Raw genomic sequence first — 22,375 nt, forward strand, 5'->3', positions numbered from 1 at the left:
TTGGGCCAAAAGAAGTCTGATGAGGGTCAACAAGGACAAGTGCAGAGTCCTGCACTTAGGATGGAAGAATCCCATACACTGCTACAGGCTGGAGACCGACTGGATAAGTAGCTGTTCTGCAGAAAAGAACCTGCAGATTACAGTGGACAAGAAGCTGGATATGAGTCAACAGTGTGCCCTTGTGGCCAAGAAGGCTAATGGCATATTGGGTTGTATTAGTAGGAGCACTGCCAGCAGATCGAAGGAAGTGATTATTCCCCTCTATTTGACACTGGGGAGGCCACATCTGGAGTATTGCGTCCAGTTTTGGGTGCCCACCATAGAAAGGATGCAGACAAATTGGAGAGTGTCCAACAGAGGGCAACGAGATTAGGGGGCTGGGGCACATGACGTATGAGGAGAGGCTGAGGGAACTGAAATTATTTAGTCTGCAGAAGAGAAGAGTGAGGGGATTTGATAGCAGCCTTCAACTACCTGAAGGAGGGTTTCAAAGAGGATGGAGCTAGTGGTGGCAGATGACAAAACAAGGAGCAATGGTCTCAAGTTGCAGTGGAGGAGGTCTAGTTTGGATATTAAGAGAAACTATTTCACTAGGAGGGAGGTGAAGCACTGGAATGGGTTGCCTAGGGACGTGGTGGAATCTCCATCCTTAGAGGTGTTTAAGACTCGGCTTGACAAAGCCCTGACTGGGACGACTTAGTTGAGGTTGGTCCTGCTTTGAGCAGGGGGTTGGACTAGATGATCTCCTGGGGTCTTTTCTAATTCTAATCTTCTATGATTCTATGATAAGTATAACTTATGCATAAAAATGTTGGTGCATTGCAAATTATATCACACCAGTTGCTCGATACCTTCCCAGTCTTCGGAATACTTTGGCAGATCAACTCAGCACACACTTCTCAACAATAACTCATGGTCTGTCAAATATTAAGTCCAGAACATGTTTCTTAAGTGGGAATTCCAAGAAATAGACATGTTTGCTACACAACAGAGCAACAAGTGTCAAACATTTTTCCAATGGGGATTTCTGTCCAGGCTCCCTGATCAGATACCTGAATACTGGGACTTATGTATGCCTTTCTACTGATTCCCATGATACAATGGTTCAGAGGTAACACACAGGTCTGATGATTATGATAGCTTCAGCAAGGGCCGGGTAGTACTGGTATTTGGACCTAATTAACATTTCTGTGCAGCCACTGAACACCTTGCCAGCTCTTCCTGACGTAGTCTCGCAGAATAATGGTTAGATCCTGCACCCAGATTCAACCTCCTTACATACAACAGCTTGGATGCTAGTTGGATAACATCCACCAAAAAAGGCTGTTCAGCTGAAGTTCAGAATGTTCTGTTCCAAAGCAGAAAAGCCTCAACTAGACTGACTGTTTGCTTCTGTTTGGGGATCTCAGCACCATCTGTCTTGCTTCATAACACCCATTTCTGCAATATTGGACTATCTGCTAGCCATGGTACAATCTAGACTTTCTGTCAGCTCCATATGGGTCTATCTAACAGGAATATCTGCATATTACACTCTTATCTAAGACCATACTGTATTTTCCCACCCTAAAGTGGTAACGTCCATTAAGGGCCTCATTCGTATTTCTCCTTTTGTTTGCCATCCCCTTCTCTGCCTTGGCACCTCCATATAGTACTAGCAGGATTGATGTGTCCCCATTAGAGCCCTTAGCAACCTATACCATCTGACAGTGAAGGCTGCCTTTTTAGTGGCCATTACAGCAGGTCAAAGAATAGGGAAGATTCAGGCCTTCATAGCGGGTTGCCTTACATACTGTTTCATAAGGACCTGGTCACACTCAGGCCTTATCCCAAGGTTCTTTCAGAATTCCATGTAAATTAATTTATATCCCAGTATTCTCCCCAAAGACTCACTCTTCCTCAGGGGAACCTAAACTTCATATATTGTAAGGGCACTGTCATTTTACATTGACAGGACAAAACTATTCAGGAACACCCTGGACTATTTATAGCCTTTTCAGAGAGGGTTAAAGGGCAGGGATTATCCTTTCAGAGGCATTATCTAAGTGGGTCTACGACTGCATAGGAACATGTTGAGTGCTAGCAAAGTTATATCCACCTAGCCACTTTAGAGTTCATTCCACTAGAGCTCAGGCAGCCTTTGCTGCTGCCTGTTTGAAGAATTTCCTTGTTTCTGAAATCTTACCCCTGGAGGAATTCTGTGCCACTGGGCACTCACAAAATTCATGTCCCCCACAGAAAATAGATTTAGCCAGAGAGAGGCTACAAGTACACCTTTCGCCCACCAGAGGCTGCTTTGGCCCCAGAACAGAGGGCAGCTGACTCAGGGAGGGGGCAGTGGCTGTGTTCCTCACAGCATCCTGCCTGCAGGGCCAAGTGAGGAAGCATGGAACGTGGTGGGGACAGACTGAGCAGGGTACTCAGGGATGCTGGGGTCACATCAACTGTGATTAAGAATGGCTAGTCGGGGGGGAGACTGGGGTGCGGTCACAGGACCTAATGGGTTGACAGCATTGAGCCAGGAGCTGAATAGGAGTGGGGGTGATGGGACACATGGGGATGGGGGGGAGGAGGTGGCTGAGGGGGGTTGAGGGACACTTGAGGATAAGGGGAAGGGAAGTGCAGGAACACAAGGGAACGGGCAGATATGACTGACTGAATTGGAAAGACTAGGGGTCAGCCAGGGTCTGCATGTGGGAGGTGTCCCAGCTCCCTAACAATCTCTCCTTTGCCCCCCAACCCTCATACTTCTCCCACCCACATCTAACAACCCTCCAGGTTCTCTCCCAGGCAATTACTTCACTTTGCCTCAGCTCCTCCATTACCCCTGACTTCCCAAGCCTTTGCACTGCTTCTGAGGGGTGCAGGAAAAGTGTTTCTGTATTGTAGTTTAAATGAATTATTACTCAAAGTTCTGTATTAATATACCTATTAAGGAAGGCATTTGTCATAAAAAACCAAACATTTCCTGAATCTTTTTTGTTACAGACATACTTGCTGACAGGTATTTTGAAATAAATTACCAAAAATAATTGAAACTGGTATGATTATTTTATTTTGACAAATAAAATATGCAGAATTTTAATATGTGCACAGAATTTGTAGTTCTTGGCACAGAATTCCCCAAGGAGTAAAATCTGTAGGAGGGGCTACATAGATCTCAGTCCACACCTTTACAAGACATATTGTTAGAGACTTCCAGATCAGAAGCTCACTTTGCTATGGCTGTTCTGGAATCAGTGCTTAAGCAGGATTCCTACTCCCCACCTTCAAACAGACAGACAACCACTTGTCAATCACCAAGCATAGAATTCCTGTGGACAATCACTTGAAGAAAGAACAGTCACTTACTTACTGTACAGTAAGTGGTACTGTGAGATATGTTTTCCAGATGGATTCCACAAACTGCCCTTCTTTCCTGCTACTATGGAATCCTGCCCCTCTGGGGTTGTGTGTGGGTGAGGGCACTGAGGGATGCTTAGGCCCATTCTGCCCTTTATGCTTTTGGGTGGAGGGGCATGGGAACATCTAGAAGGCAGGTGTGGCCCCAATGAACACTGTTGGCCAAAAGAATCTGGTCTCACACAAATGGGGTGAAGGCGTACCAAGAGTGGAATCTTATTTGTGCAACATATCTCAGAGAACTGCAGTACTGTAAGGTAAGTTACCGAGATAAGTAGCCATTCTTTTCTGCAGCCCAGCATCTCCACAGTTCTGGATGTCCACGCTGCTCTCCTCTCTCTGCACCTCCTGGAGGCTGATCAGCGTTTGGCGCCGCACAGTCTGGCTATGGCCCCACTGCTCCTGCTTGCTCCCAGACTCTGCCTCTGCAACAGCAGACAGTGGCAGTTTCTTTTGTTCTCTTCCTTACTCTTTCTGTATTAACGTTTCTGCCCCATTTTTGGGGGCAGTGGGAAGCAGTGTTTTCCTTCCTCAGCATCCCTCCTCCTCCTTGAGTCAGTTAACCCTTTGGTGGTTTAACCCTCCCTGAGATTCCACTGCAGGATCTCCCTGATGGCTACTCTGCCTCTTGCAGGCTTGGCAGAGCAGCCAAGCAAGCACCAGGTAAAATCTAAGTAGTATTCTATGTGTGAGGCAGCCTTCCCAGGCGTGGCAATGACAAGTTGTTCCCAGTGTATGCCCAACCTTCTGTCCCTAGCTCTAATTATGAATCAGATGGGCAAGGGGGATGCCCTACCTGCTGACACACCAATGAGGGAACAATGGACCAGGAACCCCAGTGAAGAGCAAGAAGAGGCTCCAAAAGTGAGGAGAACTCTGACCATTCAACTGAGAGACTAAATCCAGAGCAGAAATAGGGGACACTTGTGAGGCCACAAGTCCCTCTCCCTAAAGTGGGTTCTTAGTGTTCTGGGGAAAGAATCAGGGTTTCTAATCAGCTCCCTTCCCTCCCAAGCTGACCAGAAGGGCTCTGACAGTGAGTGCCTCCCAGTGGAATGGGACCCAATGGGGGGATTCCAAGACAGACCTCGCCAGGCCGTAAGGAGAGCAAGCCACAAAAAGGCCTCACCAAAGCTGAAGCAGAGATTCCACACTCCCAAAGTTCACAGAAAAGGTTCAAAATCCTAAAAAGGGAAGGAGGGGAGGCAAAATAAAAATCTAGGAGATGAGAATCCTCTGACCTCCTTCTCCACTGAGGAAGGTGAGCTGTCTCACTCTGAAATTGCTCTGGACAGGCTCCTGCAAGTAAGTTTCAGAGTAAATTTCTCCCCTCAACATCTTTCCCTGAGGCTGAAATATCTCTTCAGTCCTTCTTCGAGGAGGTGATTAGTATTGAATGGAACAAGCGTGATAAGGGCAAGCACATTAACAACAGTGACCTCAAGATCTAGCTGTAATGTCCCTCACCAAGGATATGGTTATTCTCTCAGAAAGGGAGTTCTTCATTAATGACCCCAGAGATAGAAAGATGGAGACTGCTCTCAGAAAGGGCTTTGAAGCCTCCTCTGCCACCCTCCCTGCATCTCTCCCAGCCACATGCTTTGCAGGAACATCTTTCCTGGCTGGAAGAGCTCAAATCCCTTAAAGACAGAGATCATGCTGATTTTGGCTCCACTTTAAAGACAGTCTCCCTAGCAACAGTGTTTGTCGCCGATACTTCAGAGGATGCAATGAAGATCTCAGCCTATGCCAGGGCCTCCATCTCAGTAGCCAGGTGCCACTTATGGCTCCAGCCCTGGAAGGTGAGATGTTAACTCTAATCAAGTGCTATGCTTGGCCAAGTTTACAGGCTCCCTCCTTTTTGGAGAAAAGCGCTAAGTATGGTGGTGGCTGACCGTGCAGCAAATCTAAAGTGTCTTTTTCTTCCCCTCCAAGTGCCCTCAAAAGGGAATATAGACCAGCCTTCAAGGAGAGAGGCATTCCTTTCTCTCCTCATCCTCACAGAGGTACCAGAAAAGGGACGGCAGATTCCTCAAGGGAAAACAATGGAATCAAGGTCCAGGGGCAAAGTCCAGAGGGACCTCAGCCCTTGCAAAATCCACTTTGACAAAGATTGCATAGGCTTCCCTCTAGAGCTGAAATAGCAGGGTTTCCCATTTTCTAGAGGACTGGTTTTCAATGACAACAGACAAGTGGGTTGGGGAAATTGTGAGCCAGGGATACTCCATCAAGCTGCAGGCTGCACCCCATCCATTCTTCATCCAGTTACCATCTCCAACAACTCCATAAAACACAATCTGATCCAGAATGAAATATGTCATCTTCTGGTTATGGGAGTCACAGAGAGTGTTTCAACAGAAAAACGGTTTTCTTGGTTCCACTTCTGCTCCATCTTCTTAAATCTTCATAAATTATTTAGATAATGGCAGAGAGAGTAAACTTATAAAGTTTGTGAATGATATAAAGCTGGGAGGAGTAGGAAGTGCTTTGGAGGATCGGGTTAAAATTCAAAATGATCTGGACAAACTGGAAAAATGGTCTGAAGTAAATAGGATGATATTCAAGAAGGACAAGTGCAAAGTACTCCATTTAGGAAGGAACAGTCAATTGCACACATACAAAATAGGAAATGACTGCCTAGGAAGGAGTAATGCGGAAAGGGATCTGGAGGTTTTAGTGGATCACAAGCTAAGTATGAGTCAACAGTGTAAAACTGTTGCAAAAGAAGTGAACATCCTTCTGAGATGTATTAGCAGGAATGTTGTAAGCAAGACACGAGAAGTAATTCTTCTGCTCTACTCCGTGTTGGTAAGGAATCAGCTGGAGTATTGAATCCAGTTCTGGGTACCACATCTCAGGAAAGATGTGGACAAATTGGAGAACATCCAGAGAAGACCAACAAAAATGATTAAATGTCTAGAAAACATGACCTATGTGGAAAGATTGAAAACATTGTGTTTGTTTAGTCTGGAGAGGAGAAGACTGAGAGGGACATAACAGTTTTCAAGTACATAACAGGTTATTACAGAAGGAGGGTGAAAATTGTTCTTGATAACCTCTGAGAATAGGACAAGAAGCAATGCACTTAAATTGCAGCAAGTGTGGTTTAGATTGGACATTAGGAAAAAACTTCCTAACTTAAGGGCTGGAACAATTTGTCTGTGGAATCTCCGTTATTGGAAGTTTTAAGAACAGGTTAGACAAACATCTGTCAGGAATGGTCTAGTTATTACATAGTCCTGCCTTAACTGCAGGGGACTGCACTAGATCACCTCTCAAAGTCCCTTCCAGTCCTACAGTTCTATGTTTTATTTAATTCTATGATTCTTCATTGTATAGAAGTGTATGGGTGGTATCAGAACCTCAGAAGGATCAGCAAGTGGATGAAGAAAATGAAGTTTCAGATGGAGACTCTTGCCTTTATGGTGTCATCCCTGTCCTTGGGAGACTTCTTGACTTAAGTAGTTCTAGCAGCTGCATATCTCCATATCCTCATGAGACCATGTCACCTCAGACTTCTGAGGTTAATCTCCAGCAGGAAACATTATCACTAGTGAACACTTCCATTTGGCTAGGGTTCTTACAAATAGGTTACTGGTGATAATAGCCAGACTCAGGTTGCAGGAAACTCACCTGTCCCTTTTCCTAGATGACATCATGATCAGAGCTCTATTGCAGTCAAGTATAGGGCCGCCTCTCAGACGTTGAATCTCTTCCAGGTGGACATCTTCATCATCAGTACCAAGAAAAGTTCTCTGGTTCCATCCAGGAATTTATTTTCTTGGTCCAGAGCTGCAAGAGACCTACCATAGCCTTCAACTGATAGGACTCCTGGTGTCGTGCATAGGGATCACTCTGTTGGCACCATCATGCATCAGAAATCTTCAAGTCTTCATACTAAAAGTCTGGGGACACTTCCCAGAAAACATGAAAGATCAAGTATGGTTTCCAGCACAGGTGTTCAACTCCCTACAGTCATCATCAGACCACGACAGTGTACATAAAGGCATGCCCATCTGCCTTTCAGATCCTTTAATCCTCACAGCCAACACCAGCCTGGAGGGCTGGGGAATTCATTTGCAGACCTAAACAGCCCAGGGCCTCTGGAGCCAGGAGGGAAGAGGCTCACGGAATAAACCTCTCAGAGCAGTTAAACTAGTTCTGAAAAGGTTCTAATCCACCCTAAGGGAGAACAATGTCCTGGTTCAATCAGACAGTACAACTGTGATTTGCATATTTAAACAACTAAGGGGGAAATGAAGAGTCTGGTACTGCACATGTAAGCAATGGAAATAATGAGGTGGGCAGGACAGCTCCTCTTTTCCCTTAGAGCGATCCACATCAAAGGAGACCTGAACCAAAAGGTTCAGCAGCCATAGAGTCCACAACTCTGAGTTGTGTCTGAATCACAAGATTTCTGGTCTCATTGTTCAGATGTTTGACCTTCCTTCAGCCAACCTGTTCACGAACTGTACTAATGCTAAGAGGCCAAAATACTTCACAAGGGAGGCAGACCCCAAACACATCAAGACAGATGCTTTATTTCAGAGTAGGCCACGGGGCCTACTTTCTCTTTCCCCTACAGGGGAAGGTGGTCCAGAAAATAAAATGTGTGACTATAATACTGATAACTCCTCATTGGCGGAGGAGACCTTGGTTCTCAGATCAGATAGAGCTGACACTGGAGCCCACATACCAGCTTCTGTGGAGACAGGACATCCCCTCATATGGTCCTCTTCTTCATCCAGACCCAAAATGGCTTCAGCTAACAACCTAGCTGTTGAGAGGGAATCACTAGAAAGTTTCGGTTTGTCCTCCAGAGTCATTAAGATATTGCTTTTTGCCTATATGTGTGTATCAACACTAAAAGCACACTCCTCTATCTGGCCTATATTCAATAAATTGTGACAGGAGCATAGTGTAAATGCCAGAAATCCAGGAATTCCAGCCATTCTGGACTTTCTCCAAGAAGGCATCGACTGAGGCCTTCAGATCAGTGCCATTGCATGTCAGGCTCTTAGTAGTGTGCTATTTGCAGGATACTTGGGTTCCCTGGAAGACAATCCACAGGTAGCCAGATTTGTTTGACCACTCCAATTAGCCAGACTGACCCTCAGGCCACTCTTCCGAAAATGGGACCTACCACTAGTTTTGAGGGCCTTGACAAGCCAGACCACTGAGCCTGTGACTTTAGAGTCAGCCTTTTATTTATCCATTAAGACTTGTTTCTTAGTAGCTGTCATGTCCACCAGGCAAAAGCTGGCAGTCTTATCTATACAGGAGCCTTACTGCTTGTTCCACAAAGACAAAATGGTGTTCAGGATACCAGAATTCTTTTTTTCCTAAGGTATATTCCTCCTTCTATACTTCCCAAGAGGTTGTGCTTCTTTCTTTCTATACCAAACAACATCCATCTGAAAAGTTGTGGTGTACCCTAGATGTCAGAAGAGCACTGAAAATCTATCTCAAGTGTACAGATTCCACAAAAAGATCAGGCTCCCTATCTGTGTCCTTCCTCCTGAAATGCCAGGGACTAAAGGCTTCCAAGTCCTCCATCACTAGGAGGATTAGACTATGTGTTGTGGAAGCCTACAAAATCATCAGAGGCTTGTGTCCCAGAAGAGATAAAGGTGCACTGCATGAGATTCTTAGCAACCTCCTGTGTCCACTTTGGAAATTTGCAAAATGGTCTCTTGGTCTACAGCTAACAGCTTCATTAAGCACTACAGGGGGGACCTTCTATCTCCTGCAGAGGTGGCCTCCTTTGGCAAGAATACGTTTCAGCCAGTGGTTCAGAAATAATACAAGTGAAAGCAAGCTCACAAAAAGGGGGGTAATTCTTTCCTGCTAAACTTCTGTTTCATAACTCTTCCTATGTCTTTTTAACTGCTCACTATTTCCCAGATGTCCAGAATTGTGGGAGAATGGAAATTAGAAAAGTTCTTACCAATAATTTCCTTTTTGTTAGCAGCATCTCCCACAATACGGGACATCTCAGCAGATATTCTCTCTTTGCACTTTACAGAGGCAGATCAGTGTTTTGGCACAGTCCTGCCACTCCTGCCTGCTACCAGATGAGTGTTCCAAAGCTGTAAATCTTGCGTAACATTATAAACAGTTATTCCTGAAATAACAAAATAACTACATTAGACCAAGAAAGATGGTGATATGGTAATGATTCCACTTGATATTTGATCCTTAACTCATGAGCCATCCAGGATGTGTAGAATTGTGGAGATGCTGCTAGCAGAAAGGAAATTATTGGTAAGAAATTTTCCATTTCCTTAATACACAGACTTCACAGTACAAACAAATGAGGTTTACCATAATGGAGTTCTAAAAGTGAAGGTATAGAAAGTGTGTTAAAAGTAGATTTTTAATTCTTCCAACAAGTAGTCATTCAGGTTAAGAGAAGCAAATTGTTTCTAGACCAAAGGTAAGATAAATAGGAACCTTCCAGCCCAGTCATGTCAAGGGCACTCCGTGGATTGTTAATTGTTTTAATTAATGTTCTGAAAAGTGTACAAATAGTAATTCTGATAGCTCTGACACCTGACACAAAGAACGGAGATCCCTCCTGAAAAATCAATAAGAAATAGAACAAACGAACATTACTGACCTCAAGTCCTACTAAATTTAGTTAGGTCAGGAAAAGTGTGTAGTAGATTTAACAGAAGTTTAAATTCAGAGGTTAATATAACTGAAGAATTCAGAATCTAAGGATAAATAAGGGCAGAGCAGAGACACAGCCAAGAGTAATTTAGCTCAAGGGTACAGAATCTCAGACCTGTAAATAAAAACGGACTGATAAGGATTTCCGCTAAAAAGATTAAATCTCAGGGACAGTATAATCAGTGCAATGTGAAACTCTTCACAGAAGCCCAGAAATGGATATGGTTACATTAGGCCAGATATAGACAGAGGTTCTTTATTTATAAAGTATAATAGGTCCCCTGTTCTAAGAAGCTTTATCTTGTAAGTCTCTGATCCAGAGGAACACGTAAGCTTTTGCTTAACTTTAAGCACATGAACATTGATGTCAATGAGATTTCTCATATGCTTAAAGTAAAGCACATGCTTAAGTACTTTGCTTGGTTGGGAGTGAAAGGCAGAATATAGCTTTCCCCTTTTACTAGAGAGTAGCCTATTTTCTTTAGCTTGCAAAATGCTTAAGAACACCAGCACATGGACAGTTTGAAAAGTTTTTAACTTGCACAAGACACAGTGAATTTTAAAGATGGTGATGAAGAGATGTAAATAGAAGTAGAGATCCTTTGGGAGAATCCTGTCCCTTTTTCAAATTACATAAAAAATTATGTTGGGCACTATTAAGGTTGCAAAGTCAAGAACTCAAAAGTCAGGGAATGCAAGAATTAAGGCTGTCTGTCCAACTTTAATTTTGGTACCCTTGTGCATGTTTAAATACATGGTCGGTTACTGTTTTTCCCACAGAATCCCTGCCTTGCTCATTGTACAGGATGGATGGTGCGCCATGAATGACCAGCTGTTCAGTATTTTGTTTTATCCTCATTGTTCAGTGTGTAGCCCCAGGCCTTATTTAGTGCACACTATTCAAACCTTGCTCTGAAGACAGAATTAGTAATATCCTCATGACATTTTCTGTGTCTTGTCACTATGGTGTCTGATTTCTTCACTAACATTAAATAATTTATGTTCATAACACTCCTGGGAGGTGAGGGTGACATGGGTTTGGTCACAGAAACTCCCTCAAGACTGTCACTAGATGTGCTGGGATACCACTGAGAACAAACCCCACTGCCAGAAAAGGCTTTCTTCCACTCCTGTCTTGCTGAGCTAGACACACCAGTTGACTCCAGCACAGACCAAGAGGATGGGCCACACACCCCTGCAGTTCACAGAAACATTCACTTAGCTCAGGGGCTTCTCAGTTAACCAGTATCAGAGGGGTAGCCGTGTTAGTCTGGATCTGTAAAAGCAGCAAAGAATCCTGTGGCACCTTATAGACTAACAGACGTTTTGGAGCATGAGCTTTCGTGGGTGAATACCCACTTCCTCAGATGCATTGGGTGAATACCCAATTCCTCAGTTAACCAGGAATTTCCCAGCACCCAGTATTCAGTCTTTCTGGGAGCCTAAACCCTGAATAAATCTATTTTAATCTGTATAAAACTTATACAGAGTAAACTCATAAATTGTCCACCCTCTATAACACTGATAGAGAGAGATGCACAGCTGTTTGCTCCCCTAGGTATTAATTACTTACTCTGGGTTCAATAATAAACAAAAGTGATTTTATTAAGATTAAAAAGTAGGATTTAAGTGGTTTCAAGTAATAACAGACAGAAAAAAGTAAGTTACTAAGTAAAATAAATCAAAATATGCAAGGCTAACTTAATACACTAAGAACACTAGTTACAAATACTAACTTCTCACCCTAGATGTTATCTCAGGTACAATCCTTTTCAGACCAACAATGTAGTTTATGGCCTGGGTCCAGCAATCTCTCATGCCCCCATAGTTACAGTCCTTTGTTCTAGTTTCTTTCAGGCATCTCTTTGGGGTGGAGAGGCCATCTCTTGAGACAGCTGAAGACAAAGTGAAGAGGCTTCCAGGGACTTTTATATTCTCTCTCTTGTGGGTGTGAAACCCTTTGTTCTTCTGTGCAAAATCACAACAACAGGATGGAGTTTGTAGCCACCTGGGCAAGTCACATGTCCATGAATGATTCAGCTTTTTGCAGGCCAACACCATTGTTTACATGTTAGTTTGAACATTCCCAGGAAAGCTCAGATGTGGGTTGGCATCTCCCAAAGTCCATTGTAGCTAAGTACTCCCATTTACTTGAATAGCCCCTTCATAACATGATGGCCAAACCTCCCTTATGTGTTTTCTAAAGCAAACACTTCAAATACAAGCATAAAGCCAACGCTCATAACTTCAGATATAAAAATTATACATGCAGACAAATAGGATGAATATATTCAGTCGATCATAACTTTTGCAAAGATATGCCACATGGCATGTCTAGCATAAAGTATTATTCCAGTTATGTTATATTTACATTTATAAGTATATTTCCATAAACATATAGAGTGCAATATCACAGAGGGATAATTATATTCCCATTTTACAGATGAGGAGCAGAGGTACAAATTACTATAAATTTGAATTATTTTGGGTTCCAGACTTGAAACAACTGCTTTTGGATTTTTCAGAATATTTAGCATTATATGCCACTTCCAAAGCACAATTCCCATTAATTTCTGCTGCAGTTGTGAGTGCTCAGCACTTGTACAAATTAGACCCCAGGATCTCAACTTGGACACCCAGAAAATGAAGAACACACAGTTAGGGGCTACCTGTGAAAAACCTAGTTTAAGTGGTTTGTCTAGCATGACATAGAATCTTTGTGTCAAAGGCTAGGATGCACTCCAGTTCTCCAGGGCAACATTCAACTATATTAACCATTAGATTGTCCTATCTCTTCTTGCAATCCCTTGCTGAATTCACAATGCACCTTCCAACTTTTTTGACAGATGAGGCAAGGGTGTTACAGAGAAATGCCTTCTTTACTACACAACCCTAATTTATCCCCAGAGCAAGTCCACCCTGTGCCCTGAATGAGGCATGGTTCCTGTGGAAAAAATAGTATGATGTCATGTAATAAAAGATTTTGTCATAATGTATAACTTACTATGAGTGCTTCACTTTGCAACATTAATAGAATCATAGACTATCAGGGTTGAAAGGGACCTCAGGAGGTCATCTAGTCCAACCCCCTGCTCAAAGCAGGGCCAATCCCCAGACAGATTTTTGCCCCATATCCCAAATGGCCCCCTCAAGGATTGAACTCACAACCCTGTGTTTAGCAGGCCAATGCTCAAACCTCTGAGCTATCCCTCCCCCCATTTGTGTGTAGTTTTGTGTGTAGTTTTGTGTGTATAGTTTCCTATTTTAAAAAAAAGTAAACTGAAAAAAACTCAGAAATTCCATCCCATCATTCTCCATGGGCTGGAACCTTAAGATCCACTGCACACATCTCTGCCATTTGACCCAGTGGGGAACTGAAAGCAGTAGTAGGTTGTCATCCTCTGTGTCAACTAGCACTAGAGGGGTTTCGAACAAACATTGTCAGTGGGTTTTACTGATATTGTCTCTCCTGGTATCAGAGAAATGCTGAAACTCCAGCATCTTGGGTTACATTCCAGACTCTGGAGGGAAGTGTGCACTACTGGGCACAGACTCTTCTACCTGTCCCCACCCTCAAGCTTTACCCTTTCTGCTTTGTCCCCTCTAACCTATCCCTGTTCCAGTCCTTTCTCTTCCCCTGGCTCCTTATCCAAATCCCGTTCTTCTTTACCCAGTCCCAGTCTTTATTCCTCAGGCTTTTCATCCCAGTCTGAGTTTTGTTGCCCAGCCAGTCACAGTTCTCCCCTCCCTATCTCCCCCTTCCTCTCACTGGCTCCCAGTCACATGCTTATTCTCTGGGCTTTTCATCCCATCTACACCCCGCGCACCTCCTCTCCCACTTTTTTCCCTAGTGTCTTTGCCGAGCTAGACTCTGTTTTCTCCCGCAACCCAGCTCCTTGTCAGATCTGCCTCTCCTCCATCTCTCCCTGCATCCCCACACTGGTTCCTAGTCCAAGTGTCTTTATCCAGCCGGTCTTATTCTCCTCCTCCACCATGGTTCTTGTCTGATCTTAGTGTTGTCCCCCACAGCCAACTGGCTCCCTGTCATTTCTCCCTGTCTGCCCCCATCCCCAGTTTCTTTCACTGTTGTTCAGTCCCAGTCTCTCCCTGACTTTATCCTATTCTGCTTGTCCAACCAGTTCCAGCCTCCTTTGCCCCTTCACAGTTCCCTATTGCAGACTCCACTCCCTGCCCTCCCAGTCCTAGCCACCCCTTCTCCACCAGTGAGTCCAAGTGTTCTTGCCAGCCATTTCCAATCACAATTTCTCTTGCCCACATCGCCAGTCCCAGCCTCACTAGATTTCTAGTCCCATCCTAGTCTTTTTCCTCTCTGCTTTGTCCATCTTTTGTCCCCTTTACATTCAAATCACTCCCTGAATTCCAGCAGATGGGTCAAGAGCACAAGAGAGACAGGCTCCCTGCTCTCTGTTCCAGTGTTCAGCCCCAGCCCAGCCCAGGGCAGCTAGAAGCAGTTATTACAAGGAAAGTCTGGCTTTGCCCCTGTATCTCTGTGCTGGAGAAACCTCGGCTACTCTCTGAGGTGATGTGTGCACAGTCTGGTCAACACACAGGGCTGTGAGGAGATGCAGCATGCTGAATTGTTTTGTGGGGAGGGTGCATGCACAGTCTGGTCAGCACTAAAGGCAGTGAGAAGCTTGATCATACCCATTGCAGATGAATCTTCTGTGATTTTAACTGCTAATGTGAAATAAGTATTTACTGAGCATGTGCAAACTGATTTTTCAGAGATTTATAACTTGGTCAAATTTGGTTGAATTTTCATCCCTGCCAATTTTCAAATCCCTGTTCCAAAATTTGGGATTAGATTTATTCAAAGCAAAAGTCACCAGATTTTTTTTACATGGACAAAATAACATATTTTCCCTTAACTTCATTCTCAGAAATGGCTGGAACTGTTTTGTCTGAAATTTTTGTCTTGGCAAAAAAAAATCAGCCTGAGGCAGACACCCAGCCTAGAAAATTGCAGTCTGAACTGTTAAAGTTTGGCAAAATTATAAGCAACTGAAAACAAAGTCTAATAATGGGAAGGGTTAGGCAACCTTATTAATAGGTAGTGCTACCACCCCTGGCTATATTACTGTTGTCCCTAGAGAAGGGACCTACTGAAAAATTAATTCCTGGAAAGCAGTTGCATTTGCACAGTCAGCACTTATGCAAACTAAAACCCAAAAACAAAATTGAGATTGGAAGTCCAGAAGGTGAAATTCTGCCCTTGGAGGAGTTGCATGCTTGAAACCAAGGGACAATTTGGCTTCCTGGGAATTATCCTCTGAAAGAAATATTCCGAAAGAGTACTTCCAAGATATTAGTCATAAACCTCAGGCATGAATTATTTTTGTGCTGACTTATTTCTAGTGCAGAGAATAAACTTTTCTTTTGTTTATTATTGTCTCTGGTTTCTCCTAGGGCAGTCCACAGTGGTAATAGAGACATATAGGCTCCCAACCATTCTCCATCTCTGGCAATTTTTAAACAAAGATTGATTGAACTGGAGCGGTTCTATGGCCTGTGTTATATAGGCAGTGAGACTAGATCAGAAGTTGGCAACCTTTCAGAAGTGGTGTGCTGAGTCTGCATTTATTCACTCTAATTTAAGGTTTCGCGTGCCTGTAATACATTTTAACATTTTTAGAAGGTCTCTTTCTATAAGTTTATAATATATTACTAAACAATTGTATGTAAAGTAAATAAGGTTTTTAAAATGTTTAAGAATCTTCATTTAAAATTAAATTGAAATACAGAGTCCCCCGGAGTGATGGCCAGGACCCAGGCAGTGTGAGTGCCACTGAAAATCAGCTCACGTGCCGCCTTTGGCATGCGTGCCATAGGTTGCCTACCCCGGACTAGATTATCAAAATGGTCCCGTCTGGTCTTGGTCCCTTCTGTCTACAGCACTATAGCTGTGCCACTGTAGTGCTGTAGTGTAAATGCTTCCCACATTGATAGGTGGAATTCTTCCATCGATCTAGCTGCGTCTGCAGTGGGGATTAGGACAACCTAACTACGTCAAACAGATTTTTCAGTCCCAAGCAATGTAGCTAGGTTGACCCAAATTTTACATGTAGACCCAGCCCTATTAATCTATGAACCAAACAGTGTCTTCTTATGTAGACACTTTCAAAACCCTAGCACTTAAGGAAATTGCTGTTCTTTATTGATCTTTTGTACTAAAAATTTTCTTTAGAGCATTGAAAATGATCTCCTTCTGCAGTGCCAGTTTTGGCATAGGAAGATCCAGAATCTTCTTGTAGAACCTTTGGTGAAAAATAGAGAATGGTCTAAATAAGAAAGTACACAGAAGAAAAAGATTTTGAAATATCATTAACTCAGTGCATGATGTTTTGATAGTGAACACGTAAATATCGTGAGCCAGTGTACCCAATCAGCTGCAAAGATGATCAGGGCAGGTTATGTGAATGTAAAGTCTGTGTAGCTATTTTAAACAAAACACCTAAAGCTTACATCAGAAATACTCAACTTCTCTTTAGTTGTAATGAGTGATTTGCATGCAGTTTGTAAAGCACATGATCATTTAGGCCATGAACCAACTTCCAGTGCAGTCAGAGGTTTTTTCTAGAGTTGAATGAACCCTGTACACTCTGAGGGAACAGTGATTCATGATAGACATAAAGAGAAGCTGCATTAGCACTTAGAAAGTTTGAGTGCCCCTTCACTTCATTTTAAAGTTAGCAACCCAAACACAACCACTTAGTCAAATACCTTAATAATATTTATGTGGAGTTAATTCTTATTGTAAACATCCCTTGTTTTTATTTTCAGAGCAAATTGGCTCAAGAAACCAGATGCAGATTCTGATGAACTCTTCCAAATGGTAGCTGAGGTTTTTATCTTATGGTGTAAATCACATGTAAGATGCTATTTCTCATTTCTTATCTTCCAGTGTTTTGTATTTGTGTGCGCCACAGTTATATATACAATCTTCATGACTTCAACTTCTGAGTGATTTTTGTTTTAGAACTTCAAGAGAGAAGAACAAAATTTTGTGATTCAAAATGAAATCAACAATTTGGCATTTTTAACAGGAGACAGCAAGAGCAAGATGTCTAAAGTAAGTTAATAAAGTTAAGTTAATAATGTTAAGATCAGTTAAACCAGAATCATATTTTTCATTTTGTTTTATATTTAGTCAGAATAGCTCTGAAAATACAACCAAATTACTGCTTCTCTGCTGATAGAGCACACAAAAATGCAGTTGCTTTTTTATGATAAATATGAAGAAACTTTCTGTGCAGAAACTAGTTATACTTATCACATTTTATGATTAAATGTTTGCTGAATAAGCATGGAAGGAAACCGATTAAATACATTTGCAAAAAGCATGAGAAAGATTACATGTACAAAAGGATGTTTATCTTAAAAGCAGCAATGTGGCCTTTTTAGTGTATTACAAGTTCAATATTGTGTGAAAATTATGCAGGGAAACATTTATAGCCTGATTTCTCTCCCCTGAAATCAGTAGGTATTTTGCCATTTCCTGTAAACCGAGCAGGATGGGCTCATCCTCTGCATATATCTGTTTTGTATATATACAGTATATATATTATATATCACTTTGTTGCTTATTACTGACAGCATTCATCTCTGTTTTATTCATTTTTGTAACATGCCCAGATACCAAGGTGATGCCTGCAAAATATATTTTGATATATATGTGATGGAGAAAATGTATGGTAGAGTGGTTTAAAGGTTTCATTGGCATGAGCTGAGGATGGTCTCAGTACTCAACAGCAAACCCATAAGTGAATTGCACAGGTTAATTCCAGACAAGTGTTGATGAAACCTTCAAATCACAAAACACCACACTGTATTTTATATATGTCACAGATCTACAGAAAACCTCTTTTAAAATGTTCTAGAGAGGTTTTAAAAATATATGTGAGCTTGTGATGCTTTTGCAGGGTGATCAGAAGCATAAGCCATTGTGTTTACCCCTCTGTCTCAGCAAGAGACAGCTTTGGTGGAGATTAGATTGTGTGTCAGCGCCCTGCCACACCAGTCTAGCTGCCTCAACATCAAATACCTTGAGACTGTACCAGTCTCAGCCTTGTCTTGCTGGTAACATTCAGTGAATTCCAGTTCCCAAATGCCCTGAAAGAGTGTTCCTTTGCAGTATCTAGCCGCTAACACTGGACACTCACAGAAATTACCAATGCCGCTGTCTCCATGCACACATCAGAATGTTAGTTTAGCTGAGGATCCACACTTTAATACACAGAACTAAAGTGATTGTATGGTCAAAGGAAAAATAAGTTTATTAATAAAGAAAAGATATTTAAGTGATGGTAAGCAAGGGTAATAGAAACAGAAAGTGGTTAGAAATAAAAACAAAAATAAAATACACTTTCTAGTACCTAAAATTTAACAGATTACAATGCTGGTCTCAGGCAATTTCTCACTTAGTCAGTTCTCATTGTCCTCAATCCACATGGCTAGGAAATCCACCTTTTATAGATTCAGAGAGTGCTTGTGGAGGCAGAGGGGTAACACACGATGACTTACAGTTCTGAGTACTCTTGAGAAAGTGTCTCAGGACTATTTTTAATATCTTTCCACATGGACTTATGATAACTAAGATAGTCTAACGTCAGAGGACACAAAGAGACAGAAAGTAAATTACCATGTAATTTCTTTCTGAAACATAAAAATGTCATAAATTTAAACTGCAGCATTTTGGGACCTACTAGGACTAAAACTAAATTGTGTCCAATGAAAAGTTTGGACTGTCAAGACTTCTTACTTGTTCCTGACTAAAAAGTGTCCATCCTTGGCCTCAGGCCAGTATCATTTAGAGAGGAATTTCTACGTTTGGAGGAAAGAATTAAACATTTTTGTAGGAAGCTGATTTATGTTTATCTGTTTATTAAAAAGCAGCTACTAATCCTATATGGGAAGATGAATTAATCATCACAGTGTAGGTGAGGTAGGAAGAAGTGCACAGTAAATGCAGTTTATCACACTGTTCAGCAGTTTATCACATGGCTATCACCACATACGTGTGAGGGGAAAGTGTGTGACTGGAGAGATAGACAGACATACACACACATACTATATACATTATATTTATATATCGTGTATAAATTTGTATATAAAATACATATTAGAAATAAGCTGAGGAGTCAAAAATTGGGGCTGCATTCACTCCAGATTAGGATTAGAATTGGATTTGGGGCTTTGTTTTAAAACCAAATTAAGGCTCTAGTTTTGGTGTTGCCAAAGTGCTTTAAACTGTTCCTGTGATATTTTATCCCAAAAGACTGAAATGATATGAAATGTCTTCTATCTGGAATAGGGGAAATGTCATAAGAACTGTTCTTCTCAGGGAATTTCAGCCACATCTGAATTGCAAAACAGAAAATATATACTACCTGTTGCTGGCTCCAGTCCAGGATCAAAATCATAGGAATTCAAAACCAAATAAATAGCCACACAGAATGAGTAGAGGTTTGGATTTGGGATTAAAGTTTTGCCCATCTCTCATTTATTTTTATATAAAATATATATAATTTATATGTAAATTTGTACACAAGCTCAGATGTATGCATGTTTGTATATATAGGTGTGACAGTGAATCTTTCCATCAAAAAATATAAGTAGATATGCGAGTATAGTGTTTCTGTGGGTTGTGAATGGTTATTGCAAATATCTGAATATAAATAATGGTTTATACTGTTCATGGTTAAATATTTTATTTATATGGTACCATATTTGCAGGAGTGATAGCAGAGCAATTCATTCCTGTAGGTAGGCATTTGTTTTGTGATGAGTAAAATATCATGATGTGATACAGGTGCAGCACCATTTTAAGTGTTTTTAACACATCATTCAGGAGAGGTGGAAATGAACAATGATTCTTAACACACTTCGTATGTATTCAGTACTGTTACTAAAATAAGTGAACATTGTAATAGGAAACTGATGTAAATATTTTTAAATGTGGAGAAATTATAAATTCCATCAGTTTTGAAATTTTGTTGGTTGTGTTAGAAGGTTTGCCATTTTCTTCTTCTTGTTGATAACTAAACAGTAAATTATATAGCAGGACTTCCTTTTCATAATGCTGCTCATTTTAACATGTAACCAGTATTTTGATATCAAGGAGCTCAAAACTTTCCACTTCCTTATTGTGTCATCATTCATCATATTGTATTTAGTGCTGGAATTTAGATCTACTATTTATTAATTGTAATGTATAAATAAGTGTATGTGTACATAGAGTAAATATTATTAATATAAATGTTAGATATATTGGCCCAAATTGTCTCCTGTGATGTGACTGTTTCATACCATGCTATTAGCAGATGCTGGACTTAATGTCAGAGCAGCTGGTCCTCTGTTGGTATGGAGCTAGTGTATACGTTCCTACACCAGCTCACTTCCTGACTGTTGATGTGCAGGACAGGGTTGGGATAAGAATGGGTGTGGCTGGGGTTTCTCTGTGCCTCAGAGATCTTCCACCTGCTGCTTTGGCACCTTAAGCTATTACTAACCAGTGCAAGATAGAGCAGCCGTCATGCTCCCCTAAATTATTCCAGGGCTTGGCCTGGTGCATAGTCAATCAATAAGCAGGGGAACACAAAAATGGCTTAATTCTCCTTCCCCCCATTTCTGAACTCTATTTTGTACTCTTTTTAAATGAAACCAGTGTTCTGGGCAGTATCTATAATATATGTGATGATACTTATGTGTAATGTATATTTATATAAAATAGAAAAAATTGGGAGGGGAGATATATAGGTATGTATCTTTTTACTGTCTGAAGAAAGAAAGACTATGTAGTGGATAAAGTTTTAATATCTACAGTTTCTAACAGATGGCTATACTAAACCCAAAAGTTGAGTTTATTCAGATGATGCAATACTTGTTTGTTTATCTTTATTAAGATAAATGTATTTAAAGCTGAGCAAGTTTTTTAATTTTTCTTTTCTGAAAAAATGGCAGCAGATTGCTCGGAGGGGAATGGTAAGTTAGAGAATATTCAAGTGTGAGAAAGACTGGTTACTTGGACTGCATTGAAATAACAGATTTGTGGTAGAGAAAGTGTTAAATATTTAAACTTATTTCACTCCACTAATGTTTTAGTTTTCCAATCCTTCTTAGACATGTTGATAATGTGGCAGATTTTATAAAGATATAAGTTTTCCATCTCATGTTTTACACATGATTTATATAAATTCCCGCACATAACACCTGTGCATGTATGTAATATATGCATATGTGCATAATATGGATAGAAGCAAATTTGCAAGCTGTGGTGCCTAAAGTTTATGTGTCTAAGTCCATATATAGGTACCTTAGTAAGTAGCTGAATTTTCAAGGTTGCTAAGTACCTGCAGCTCCTACTGAAGTCATATCTGATGGGCCCACAGTATAAAACTTGCATCTTGATTTTTTAAAAGTGTTTTGATAGGTCCTTTGTAGAGGTCTGAGGCAGTCATGGAATCCAGGTTTGTATTATTATGCACCCTAAATTTCAGGAGTGGCTGGATCCAGATTTTTTGTTCGGTTCTATTTCTACTATACACGCTGTTTAGAAGTCTTATATTTAGTCTTGAATTTCATGCTGTTTAGTGCTTCATCTCCTTGAATCTACTCAGCTTCTGAGACTATGTTTCCATTAATTATTATGTTGTTTGGCAGTGTGAAATAAATCATGAGTAGATTACTGTAATAGTCATCCCTAATGAATGAAATGGGATTAACCTCACTGGTTTACTTACCATTTATCGTATGTCTACTATGCCATGTCTGCAAAGCGTATAAAGGCCTTATTCAGGTAAAATTCCCATTGAAGATATTCCCATTTGCCAGAGTAAGGTGTTCAAGACCTGAAAGGGTTAATTTACTGTAGTTGTTCAGAGTTGTAGAAATGATAATATGTTTCCCACTATTCCATGTGTAAGGAAAAAAGACATGTATAATCATAGCTAAGCCTCAGTCCTTCAGGGCCCAAAATGAAAGACTCTGTGCTTCTTAAAGTGTCACAAGAAACATAGATAGCCAAAAATTATTGAGGGAGGATGCTTAAATTAATGTGAAGTACTTTTCTTAAACCTGGACAAAGTTTTCTATTACATTATTTTCACATGCTAAGGAACACTCCTCAGTTCACTGTTGATTAAATTAGTTTGTTGATGGGTGGGAATGGGTGTTTAATACTAATTATGAATAGTTTATATTTATGTTATGTTAATTTTGCATGGCATCCTGATATGACTTTGGGCAACAAATAATTTCCTCTATACATAAAATCCTGGTGTCA

At 41.1% G+C, this 22,375-nt stretch overlaps 1 protein-coding gene across 1 annotated transcript in view; it reads left to right on the plus strand.

The window, feature by feature from the left end:
- RYR3 (ryanodine receptor 3) overlaps positions 1–22,375 on the plus strand; it is a 607,531-nt gene that overhangs the window by 465,041 nt on the left and 120,115 nt on the right. Inside the window, 2 exon segments of the mRNA XM_030559417.1 lie at positions 16,876–16,963; positions 17,072–17,164. Of these exon segments, the coding sequence (XP_030415277.1) occupies positions 16,876–16,963; positions 17,072–17,164 (181 nt within the window).

Source organism: Gopherus evgoodei, chromosome 4 (genome assembly GCF_007399415.2).
Source record: "Gopherus evgoodei ecotype Sinaloan lineage chromosome 4, rGopEvg1_v1.p, whole genome shotgun sequence".
NCBI classification, from domain to species: Eukaryota; Metazoa; Chordata; order Testudines; family Testudinidae; genus Gopherus; species Gopherus evgoodei.